The 13,241-nt window shown below is 31.2% G+C and overlaps 1 protein-coding gene across 1 annotated transcript in view; it reads left to right on the top strand.

Moving 5' to 3' along the window:
* Positions 1-13,241, top strand: part of COL11A1 (collagen type XI alpha 1 chain) — a 232,172-nt gene that overhangs the window by 72,575 nt on the left and 146,356 nt on the right. The window contains exons 6-8 of the mRNA XM_017863237.1: positions 5,236-5,364; positions 10,253-10,369; positions 10,970-11,062. Of these exons, the coding sequence (XP_017718726.1) occupies positions 5,236-5,364; positions 10,253-10,369; positions 10,970-11,062 (339 nt within the window). The remainder of the gene's footprint in view (positions 1-5,235; positions 5,365-10,252; positions 10,370-10,969; positions 11,063-13,241) is intronic.

Genomic DNA, 13,241 nt, shown 5'->3' with positions numbered 1-13,241 from the left:
ATATGATAGCAACCTTTTTGTTTTTCGGCAATAAATTCACTTGATTCATTATAATTTATATATAATTAAATATGGAATTCTAGAATTTCTATTCCTGGAGAGGAACTTAGGTATTATCTCTCAGCGCATTCATTTTACAAATGATAAATTAAGTGATGCACAATTCCAGGTAGTTAATGGCAAATCTGGGAGAAAATTTAGGAAGCAGAGTTTCTAATTGAAGCTCTCAGTGGTTCCATTACTCAGTCATATACTCATATACTCCTTATTTGTTTTAAATGTTAATAATTTTGTATTCAAATTTCTCTTTGTTATTTTTCATTTATTACAATTCAGGGATGGTTACTCTGTTCTGAATTATCCAGTTGGAATTTGAGAAATGCTATTGGTATGTGTTAAGAACTTGTATTTATTTGCTATGTGTCTATTTAAAATTAGTAGGTATTAGACAATATTAGAGATGCTCCTACTTAAAAATAATTTACAAAAAACTCAGAAACTAATTTTATTGATCAATTATTTATATTGTCTCATGACATGTAAAAATAAATATTTTCAAGTTAGAAATACTAATAATACTTATGATGATTTTAAATATGGTTGTCTAGATGAATATTTTCTACTTTTGCTTTATGTTATGCTTCACCATAAATTAAAGAAGGCGTTCCCTTACTTGGACATACTAGTATATTATATGTACTTTTAAAGCACTATTTGAATGAGTGAATGAATTAATGATTAAATAAAATGACTAAAAAATTTGCATAAATATAACACAATCTGAGTTATCAATGGAGATATTTCTGAAGTCAACAAAATTTATCATGAAGATGAATAAACATAGTATTTCATTTATGTCAGCACAATTTTATTAGTGCATGTGTGTTTTGAGTCATTTTGTGGTGTAATGTTGCTCAGTTTTGTAGTCATAATGAGACATTCTGGATGAAGATTATTCAGGTAGTTGGCAATAAGAATTTAAATGTCAAAATATGGATTAAAAGGGGATCAGGTTAAAACACTAAAAAGAAGATTTAAAATGAAATATCCATAAGGAGCTTTGAAAAGCTCAGACATAAATCTGATGATCTAGGAGACCTGTGTACCTGTCCAGGTAAGACCTGAGGAGAAGGTCCTGCTATTTTCAGTATGGTTGACTTTGAGGATCTACCTAGCAAAAAGTGAGAGCTAAGACAGTGTTGTAAACTGTAGGAGTGTTGAAAGTGTTTACCAGGGCACACAGAAAGGCTCTTGGGATACTAATTGTTTCCATTTGATTCCGAGATTTAAGGAAATCTCAGTGTAATCATTTACGGATCATTAACCTCACCAAACAGAGACCTCGTTGGCCACAAGCAGCAAAGACTACTGACTTATAGAATTACTTTAAGTAAATCACTACATGAACAAGCACCAACAACTATAAAGAAAAATAACAGTAGGCTTGGTGGAACGGGAGGATAGTATCTGATTTCAGGGTTGCTATTTAATACGTTCAACTTTCAACATAAAAGCTTTCAACATCATGAGATAGCAAAAAAAGAAAGAAAGAAAAGAAAATTATGTGGCATAAAAAGTAAAAAGCAAAGCAGTTAAGAGGAGCTGTCCTTGAAGAAGCACAGACATTGGACTTCCCCAACAAAGACATTAAATGAACAATTATGGATATGTTAAAAAAATAAAAAAAATCATAATAACTAACAGCAAGTATGATAATGTCTTACCAAATAGAAAGTAGCAATAAAGATATATGCTATAAAAATATTAAATAGTAGTACTGTAGTTGAAAACTATGACATACAATGAAAAATTGACTAGATAAGTTCAACAAAGAATTTGAGCTGACAAAATAATCAGTGTACTTGAAGATAAATCAGTTGATATTATCTACGATGAGAAGAAGGGAAGAAAAAAAAAATTTAAAAAGTTGACAGAGCCTCTGAGACCTGCGGAACACCACCAAACATTCCAAAATAGGCATAATAGGAGTCCCAAAAAGAGTAAGGGCAGAAAACATATTTAACAAAGTAATGACTGAACACTTCTCAAAGTTGATGAAACGTGTTAATCTACACATTCAAGACTCTCAACAACTTCAAATCGGATAAACTTGTAAAATCTACATCTAGATACATCATAAACATCAAAAAGCAAAGACAGTGAGAGAAACTTCAAAATTGCAAGAGTGAAGTGACTGATAACATATAAAGGATTTTCATTTAGATTATTAACTGATTCCCTATCATATACTGTGGAGGTCATGAAGTAGTAGGGTAACATATTCACAGTTCTGGGGACAAGGGGGAAAGACTTCAACCAAAAATTTTAGAGCCAGCAAAACCGACTTTCAAAGGCAAAGGAAACAGCCAGGGGCAGTGTCATGCTCTTATAGGCCCAGCTACTTAGGAGGCTGAAGTCGGAAGATAGCTGGAGTCCAGGATTTCAATAACAGCATTGGACAACATAATAAGATACCATCTCTTTAAAAAAGGAAAATTAAGACATTCCCATATTTAAAAGAATATTCACTAACAAAGTTCCCTTTCAAGAAAGGTAAAGAGTATCTTGGATTGAAATGGAAGATTACTGGACAATAACTCAAATAAAGAACACTAGTACAGTTATCTAGGAGAGGTAAATATAAAAGATTGTACTTCTTGTTTATAATACTTCTCTTTTAGATTAAAACAAAATTGCATAAAACAACAATTATAAAACTGTGTTGATAGGCTTATCGTATATAAAGATGTAATTTATACAACAATAATAGCTACAAGGCGGGAGGAGGGATTAGAGCTACATAAGATCACATTTTTGTGTAAGATTGACATGAAGTAAGTATTAATTTGAAAAATATTGTAATAAATTAATTATAATTCTAAGAGTAACCACTAACAAATCTATAAGGCTATAGTAAAAACATAAGATAAGTAAAATTTGTAAATAGTAAGTATCTATTCAACTCAAAAAAAGGCAGTAATGGAAGAATAACGTAATATTAATACAAAGGCATAAAATGTAGAAAACAAATAGCAAAATAATAAATGAAAACAACTCAAATTTCCAGAAACTGATCAATAAACAGCAGCATGTCCATAAAAGGGAATATTACTTGAAAAGAGGAATGAAGTACTAATACATGGTACAACGTGGATCAATCTTGAAGACATTATGATCAATGAAAGAAGCCAATTGAAAAATGTCACATGTTGTATGGTTGAATTTATAGGAAATGCCCAATTTTTACCAGGGGTTAGGAAAAGGGAAGGATTGAGAGTGACTACCACTGGTTGCAGGGTATCTTTTAGGTGTCATGAAATTTTTCTGCAATTAGTACTGACAGTTGGACAATGCTGTGACTGTACTAAACCCACTGTATTGTAAATTTTGAAAGAATGGATTTTATATGTGAATTAATTAAATCCATTATAATTGATTTTATATTTGAATAGTGTGAAAAGCTCAATAAATATGTTATTTTAAAAAAGAGAAATGTAAGCATAGAAATATAAATTTTTGAACCTTAAAACTAAATCCTTAGCCGGGCGAGGTGGCGGGCGCCTGTAGTCCCAGCTACTCGGGAGGCTGAGGCAGGAGAATGGCGTAAACCCCGGAGGCGGAGCTTGCAGTGAGCTGAGATCCGGCCACTGCACTCCAGCCTGGGCGACAGAGCGAGACTCCGTCTCAAAAAAAAAAAAAAAAAACTAAATCCTAATTCTAAGGGTGAGAATGAACACAGTTTTTGACAGAAGAAAGAATGATACAAATAAAAATAAGTACCACACCACAGGTAGTAACCACGGTATTAAATAAAAAATTGCCTGCTAGGATTAAATAACCTCATTCTAATTAAATAACTTATACTTAATTCTAATTAAATCGCTAATTAATATATTTTCTTGGCACTTCTCACACTATTTGGTTATATCTTTTCAAGTTATTAATTTTATTCCACCTTATACTATAGTTTTAAATATTCTTAACCACTGGTTTGCGCTCTCCAAAGAGCAAAGATTACATCAAATGTGTGTTTCTACACCCACAGGTTCAATATTTTGAGTATTTTTCTCAATAAATATTTGTTAATAAATAAATATTGTGGTATAAATGTAGAATGAATTATTCCACATTTTTAATTTTAAAGATTTTGTAATTTAATTTCCATATTTTTATCAAGTCCTAAATAATCCCTGTTGGTAAGATGCAGAGAAAGCTGGAATGACTTAAATTATTAAATATGGAGTCAGGAGTTTTATGCATTAGATTTATGTGCTCAAGCTTACAGAGACTTGAATGCTCAAGTTAAATGGCTATCAGCCCAGATATTCCTCTAGGTCTGAGTGTAATTCTGAATTAATTTGGTCATGACACACAGATTTATATTAAACTAGTTTCTTGATGAAATAAGGTCCAGGTGGAAGTAGTCACATTCTGTCAAGAGCAGAATATTTGGATTTTTCTCTTGTTTGCAGTTTCCAAAAGCTCTTGAAATTAAAACTATTTAGGTAATTCTATTGTTAAGTATTACTAATGTTTTGATTTTATTTAAATCACATGGATTTTTTGATAGGTGATGTTTAATGTATCCTTAGGAACTCCTTTTTTTTTTTTTCCTTAATATAAATACATCAAACTCATGCTTTTTTTATTTTTAATTTGGATTTCTCCGATGTCTTCATTTCTCATTCATCTTTGTAGGTAGGGATTCCTTTTGATACTGATTTTTCTAACAGAACATAATAGTTGGATCTATATATTTACTGTAAAAATTTCATGTAAATTTCCTAACAATAATTCCTTTTAAGCTTATTGAACTTTTACTTATTTAGTATTAGAATTTTGTTACTGTTTTATATATGCACAGTTTTAAAATGTGTTGACTTTTAAAATTAGCCTTTTGCCCACATTATATTTGTCCTCTACCATGCAGTATAAACTACCAATGAAGTAAAATTGAGTTTTCAAAAAGGAATGAATGTAGTATAGATTTCCTGAGCCAGAAGATAACATAGAATAACAGCCCAATATTTACAGCTAATTTGTAAAATAGGTGTTTCAATCCTGTAAGACTCTTCCTAACATTGAAATGTAAGTCATTTTTCTTCTTCAAATATTTAAAAATAAACCACACATTGTCTTGAATACATCTCACTCTGGTATATGTGTACTTTAATATGCTGACTGCATCTGTGTCTGTGTGTTTTTTATTTATTATTATTATTATTATTTTTGCAGGGGGACATCCAGCAGTTTTTGATCACAGGTGACCCCAAGGCAGCATATGACTACTGTGAGCATTATAGTCCAGACTGTGACTCTTCAGCACCCAAGGCTGCTCAGGCTCAGGAACCTCAGATAGATGAGGTGAGGAGCACAAGACCATCGAAGGTCTCTGTATTTCAGTGATATGGACATAGCAGTGCAGTTTGCAGTTCTTGAACTTACACTTATTTATTCCATTTTAGTTAAACTATGCTTTGTATTTTAATAGTGTTATAATATTTCCAGGAAAAAAAAAGTGACTTGAATATATTTGGTACTTGTTTTCTTGCTGTTTAAGCATTTTATTACATACATTTATTAGAAATAGTGGTGCTTCACTTGTATACTGTGTATATGCACATACTCCATTTTGGAGGGGGTGAGAAGAAAATAATTTCTAAGAGCGATATTTCAACCATTAGCATTTAAAGAATTAACACAGCTTCAAGATAGAGTGGCATATTTTCTGGTGTGCATGCCATCTCCCTAGACCTTTGGCAATTCATGCAAATGAGAAAGTGACATTAGAACTACCTTAAAGTTTTCAGGCTGTGTTGAATAATTAGAGAGTTTTTTTAAAAAAAAATTTCTCATAGGAAAATTTAAAAGCATGTGAAATGAAAGGAATTTAAGCAGTTGGGAGCGAAACTGTCATTTTTGGATATTTTCTCAAGATTGAAAGTGTTAAAAAGGAAGTAGAAATTGGAAACATCCAAAAACTGTTCTAAAAATGGCAACTCAGATGAATCAGATAGAAAGTACTTTCCTTTTAAATGTCCTCGTAGGTGCCACCATTTGAGTTTTACTGTTTATAATGAGTCAAAATCTTTTATCTTATTGTTAGCTCTGCATGTGAATTAAGGTTGGATTTTACACTTTGAATGCTAGAAATATGTTTTGACACTATTTTACTTTTAACGTTTAATAGTGAATTCTGTTGCACTGATCTTTTCCATGACTTAATATTAGTTTTTGTTTAAAAAACAAGGTAAAATTTTAAGAAGCCAACAGGAAGGCAAATATGAGAGTGTAAAGATAAATTACTGGGATATTTTATTTACTTGCTTCACAGTTCTCAATTACTTCATTCTTTTTATTCTCTCATGATTCACTAAATATATTTTCCGTAAATTCTGAAGTGATAGATAAAATAATTATCAGATTTAGTGTTTTTATATCTAAGAGGTTATGTGCTGACTTAATATTAAAATTTATAGAATTTAATGTACATTTTCAAGGTTGATGAGATCTGTTTTGCTCCTTTATAAAGAAAGATAAGGCATATTATTCTTTTTAGCAACAGATATGGCTCTGACTTTTGGAAGAAGGGAGGTTTGCAATCTTAATATATCACTTTGAAGTGTTTTGTTCCCATGTTGTAATGCTATTATGTCAGGTAAGCTGTTATTTTATCAAGGTAATTTGTATCCATCTTCTTAAGTTCATTTAAAAATGAACTTGCCTTTTACCATGTTAGTTGTTGACATGTATATTTAACATTCTGTTGAGATGTCAAGCTTAGTTTTACTAGAAGCATTTGATGGGAAAAACAGCACATTACAGCAGAAACTTCATCACAATCTGGTTGGGTAATGCAATCATAGATTGCATTTTACCTCTTTAAAATTGAATAAGTCATAATGAAAAGTCTTTTATTTAAGGAAGAATTAGCTTTCACTTTTTTCTCTAACTCTAAATTATGTTGATCCTTCAACAATAAGATAAACATCTATACCAGTATCAAAAACTAATCAATCAAATTAGTAAGTAGTCCTTATAATAATTTTAAACTATATCCATTAATATGTCATTATATGATAAAATGCATATTAATAATCTTCAGAGTTTCTACCTATATAAATTAATAATGCAATGTTAGTCATCAATACGTAAAGAACATAAAGTGCAATATGGAGCATCAGTCATACATGTTGTACTTTATATTACTTAATTGTTCACTAATAAACTTCTGGTATTGCATGTTTATTATTCTAATTTGGATTAATAAATATGTCAATTTCTTTTATCGATCAACCCATATGCTTTTTCAGCTTATAATTTTGTCTACTTAGTATCTTCAAATAACATATCCTAATGCATTCTTAAGATTCACATTGTTATATGCTTGACACAACTTTACAACCATCACCATGGAGTAAGAGATGTATAATGTAGGCAGATTTTAATTTAATCATAATATCATCACATTTTAATTCTATTTGAAACTACACAATGCCATTTAAATAGGTGACAAGCTAATATTAAAATTATAATGAATTTGGGATTTTCTGATCAAGTGAAATTATCTTCCTGTCTTATAAAAAATTAGATGTTAAATCTATAGGATTCCTTTTGGTATTCTTTCTTAAAAAAGGATGAAAACAGAAAATGAAGTGACAGACAACCTTTTATAAAGGAATTTAAAAAACAATTAGCTTTCCAAAATGTGTTATCTTTTCACTTAATATGTATCATATATTATATTTCTCATCAGATGCACAGGTTTTTACTGATATCACCAGTTTTCTTACAAATTAAGTAAGAACAGACATGACATTTCTGGAAGATTATTTTTCCTCACCTACTCTAATTTCTGTTAGAATACCAACAAAGTTGAAATTATTCCATCACTGCATGTCTTTTTGCATATATTTGTCTGATTGATTATAACTAGTTATTTCCTCTCTACTTGTCTCAAGCCATCTTTAGAATTCCATAGTGAGGAGAGATTTATCTTCAAAAATATGTTATGAGGCTTTATGTAGTTATATATATATATATAATATATATATATATAATATATATATATAATATATATATATATTGCAATATACATTCAGCAATGTCCTGAGTATATTCATGACCACCACATGGAGGAAGCTGTGCAGATAAAGGAGAACCAGGAGTGAATAAGCTCTAAAAGAAAGATGTGCTGGCTGGGCCCAGTGGCTCATGCTTGTAATCCCAGCAATTTGGGAGGCCAAGGTGGGCAGATCACCTGCGGTCAGGAGTTCAATGGCAGCCTGGCCAACTTAGTGAAACCCTCTCTCTAATAAAAATGTTTACAAGATTAGCCGGGCATGGTGGCAGGTGCCTGTAATCCCAGCTACTTGGGAGACTGAGTGAGGAAGGAGAATCGCTTGAACCCAGGAGGCAGAGGTTGCAGTGAGCTGAGATCGTGCCGCTTGCACTCCAGCCTGGGCGACAGAGCGAGACTCCATCTCAAAAACAAAACAAAATAAAACAAAAAACAAACAAACAAACAAAACCCAGAAAGATGTGCTTTAGTGTCTAGGGCAGTTAACATGTTATTTCCTCCATTATTTCATAACCAGTCTGGTTAATCAACATTTGGAGAGTTTAAATAAAGAACAGAATTATGAAAGTTAGAAGATAATTTGTCCTATAAGAGAAAAACATGATATAAAATTAATTGACTCCTTTGTATAGTTCTCTCTCTCTCTCTCTCTCTCTCTATATATATATATATATATGTATGTATATATATCTTTGAATAGCAGATTTCAATTAAAATGCATTTAAGTTGTCCAGGTTTAAAATTGGCACTTTATGCATTTACTTATGGTTCTTGTAATTCATAACTCCTCTATAAGCTACTAGAGCTTATTATTAGAAGGCACTGTGATCACAATTTTCTAAAACATTTGTGGTCAACAGTTATTTTGTTGGAAGATTAAAAGGGAATGGTTAAAATGCGAAGAGAGATCCAGTTGAGACATAAATGGAATTGTATCAAATACATTACTTAAGGAATTACGTATAGATTGTCCCTGGAAAATATATATTATTTTATGTATTATTATATATGTTTATTATATGTATTATTGTATTATTATGTGTGTTTGCCCTAGGCAATTACATATAAATTGCCCCGGCATGCATATACATACATACATATATACGCACATAATTTTTTTAGAGTTTTAACTTGCTTAGTTTACTACTTAATTTTTATGCTACATATGATTTAGTGTATTTAGTTATTTTGATTAAAATCTAAATTTAACTTATGTTTAATAATATCTATATTCTTGACTGAAAATTAAAATTTTTATAAAGATATTGAGCTTTGGATTTGAGCACATTATTTTGCTCATTATTTAATATGTACGATTGTCTTTTAGCTCTATTAGGAAACGTATCTCTCCTTAATTAAAATCTTTTAATACAGAAGAAATTAGTATAAAATACTATTTCCAATGTGAATTATGTTTTTTAAGATATCTAAGTGTTAAGCCTTTTTTCGATAGAGAAAAAGGCAGCAATTTTAAATATTAAAATTATGCATTAATTATAAGCACATCTAATTTTGAATCCTTAATGTCTCACAAGGATTTTGTGCTCTGTTTGATCTTAGGAAAGTCTAAAGGAAATTAGGAATTTCTTAATACATTTTAGATTTTATTTTCCCATTGGTTACAGTATTTCAAATAGAGTATATACTTATTTCACATTCTTTGTATTCCCTTTCCCTCCTCCCCTCTTTCCCATCTCTCAATAGATATGAAAATCCTTTCATACTTAGGAAGACTACTCTCAACATTTTATTTTAGACATGTAGCTTAATCAAAAATTCCCATTGAAATTACTGTAGAGCTCTTACAGAGAAACATTGCATAGCAATTTTTCAAATCAAAATTAATATTTGACATCTATGTTCAAGTACATAATTACTGTGTTTCAATTAACATTCCATAATTAAGAACTTGAATTACTATTCCACGTTTTTTGTTTTCTTGTGATACTAATCACCATTCTGCTCATAGGAAATGTGCTTTGTCACTCCTATGTTGTTATACTCTGTATAAGACAGTATAATACTTCTATGTAATGCAAAAATAACTCATCAATAACATTAATTTCTTGTCTCTTAACATTTACACTATGTAAAAGTTAAGATAGTTCTCACTTTGTGAATAGTATTTTGCCACTAACACAATTGCCTGATATTTTTTCCTTTGCAATGTAGTATGAACCAGAGGATATAATCGAATATGACTATGAGTATGGGGAAGCAGAGTATAAAGAGGCTGAAAGTGTAACAGAGGGACCCACTGTAACTGAGGAGACAATAGCACAGACGGAGGTAAAAACAAAGCAGTGCCTGTGTATGTGGTGTCCTGCTGTTCGTCATCCTGTGGTTCCTTATGTTGACTGTTCCTCAAACTTACCATAAACCTTTCATTCATCTTATTCCTCTGAACCAATAACTGTGATTTTTATTTGACAGTAGCCGTTTTGAAGAATGATGTCCATTTCACTTTTGCTTAGCCTTCCTTTCATCTATGCTCTATATTTCCCTCCTTGTTTATTTATGTTTTCCATTCCATCTTTCACCACATTTTACAGAAAAAGAAATCCAATTTCAAAAAGAAGACGAGGACAGTGGCTACTAATTCAAAGGAAAAGTCCAAAAGTTTACACCCCCCAAATCTGAAAATTTTCATCCAAGAAGAAGAAAAGTTATCAAGCATCAGCAAAAGCCAAACTAGGGGTAAAGGTAGCAAAGAAAAAGCAATCAAGATCTATCCTAGATAAGCTGGAAGATCTCTGATCATGAGTCATAGTCTTAACCCAACTAGATAAATACTCACTCGGCTAATACTATAACCCAATTAAATCATGATTTCCATACATTTGGGATTACCTTACATGTTTACTAATTCTCTTCTGAATTTACCATTAGGCAAATATCGTTGATGATTTTCAAGAATACAACTATGGAACAATGGAAAGTTACCAGACGGAAGCTCCTGGGCGTGTTTCTGGGACAAATGAGGTAATACACATAGACAATATTAAATCACAGTCCCACTTTTTAAATGTGTAATATATTTTGATATACTTCACTCTGGAAGAATCTATAATTTCTCAAACATCTGATGTTTTAATTCTTTTACTAAAGTAAGAGAAACAATAGCAATGGTTCACTATTACTAAAAGCAGTTCATCTGAAATCAATGTCAATTCAGGTTTTGCATGACTCTTTGCTTCATGCAGATGCTAAATTGATCAAACTGAATTGCCTGCTATTATTTTCTTAATTGCTCCTGGAATTGAGCAAGCTTTTCAACATGTTGTGACTAAGGGTATTCACAACATGTTTCTTCTGTGAGAAGAATCCTCTAAAGTGAAAATTGTATCATCAAAGGATACAATTAGAATTTTACTCCATCTGATGAATAATCATGCATTTTATGACAGCGAGCATTTTGAGAAAATGTAGTCTTAGTGGACCTAAATAACTACATTTTCAAATGTTAGGAATGTAATATTAATTCTTATTAAACTAATATATCTTAATCTTTCCATTGTTTTCTATGAAAATATTAAGTACATGTAGGTAAAAATTAATCTTCCTGAATTTCATATTGCACATGCATTCTGATCATGAAGAATACAACATACAATTCAGTTTAACTTTGTTAAATATCTGGTATACATTTTGGTATAATTTTATCAGGAAATGAATAGAAGAAATGTAATTTACTTCTAAGCAAATTCATGTAAAATGTCTCACAATGAGGCAAATAGGTTCAACAGGCCTTTATATGAAAACACAAAATTGAGAATAATAAATATTTAGAGTGAGAATGCATTTTAAGTTTCTTTTAGCTCAAATTAATAATTTTCAAAAAAAAATAGTATTTTGATTCAAAATGTTTATTTACCTAACCAAATTCATCCAGCATTTTAGTGCCGAGCTATGATTATAGCAATATTCTCACCCTAGATATTATGCAGTCTCTGTAGACAGCATATACTCCTTATCTAAGAATTCAAAAAATTATGGTTATTGAACATTTAATTTTAGTGAAAAAATACTGATCACTTATCTACATATTTTAATTCACAAGATTGTATAATACTGTTATCTAATATTACTCTATCATCTAGATTTACTATGGAATAGAAAATCAGATACCTAAAAATGAAATTTACAAATTGGCAAGATAAGCCTAAACAATACAACAAGATCCTGTCTTTACAAATAAATCAATCAATGCATTAGCTGGGCATGGTGGTGCATGCCTGTAGTCCCAGCTACACAGGAGGCTGAGGCAGGAGGATCATGTAAGCTCAGGAGTCTCAGGTTGCAGAGCAATATGATTGTACCACTCGATTCCAGCCTGGGTGACAGAGTGAGACCCCATCTCAAAAAATAAAAAGTAACAAGATAAATTATTTAATTTGAGTCTCATCATGAACATAATAAAACCAAATATTCACATGTTAAGTCAGATTCAGGTTTATTCTACTAGTAAGGAATTAAGAGAGAAAATGTATCAGTTTTTATCTATGTCTCTGAGGAAGTATTATTGACATAATTCTCACTTTCAAGTATTAATTAATATTTATTCCTTACTCTTCTTGAGAATTGTACAGTGATATTTTATATTTCATCATCTTAAATGTTGATAGCTATCACTTGTTTTATTTGATTTAAAGAACTGTTTGGTGTCATGCTACTTCCCTACATAAGAAATGCTCTGCATAATCATTGTAATGACACATCTCTATTTATATTGATATTGGTATATTATTATTTTATTTATGGGATGAGACTCAAACTTACATGACTTATCCTTGTAGCAAATTTATTTCATGATGATGTTCTGTAAGATTTAAAAATTAGGCAAAGCTGCCAGGTGTGGTGGCTCACACCTGTAATCCCAACACTTTGGGAGGCCAAGGCGGGTGGATCACCTGAGGTCGGGAGTTCAAGACCAGACTAATCAATATGGAGAAAACCCGTCTCTACTAAATATACAAAATTACCGGGGCATGGTGGCACATACCTGTAATCCTAGCTACTCGGGAGGCTTAGGCAGGAGAATCTCTTGAACCCAGGAGGTGGAAGTTGCCGTAAGCCGAGATTACACCATTGCACTCCAGCTAGGCAATAAGAGCAAAACTCCATCTCAAAAAAAAAAAAAAAAAAAAAAAAAAAAAAAAAA

This window comes from Rhinopithecus bieti, unplaced genomic scaffold (genome assembly GCF_001698545.2).
Source record: "Rhinopithecus bieti isolate Rb0 unplaced genomic scaffold, ASM169854v2 scaffold_67730, whole genome shotgun sequence".
NCBI lineage: Eukaryota > Metazoa > Chordata > Mammalia > Primates > Cercopithecidae > Rhinopithecus > Rhinopithecus bieti.
The sequence above is the reverse complement of the archived record's forward strand: the minus strand, read 5'-3'. Positions and strand labels throughout refer to the sequence as shown.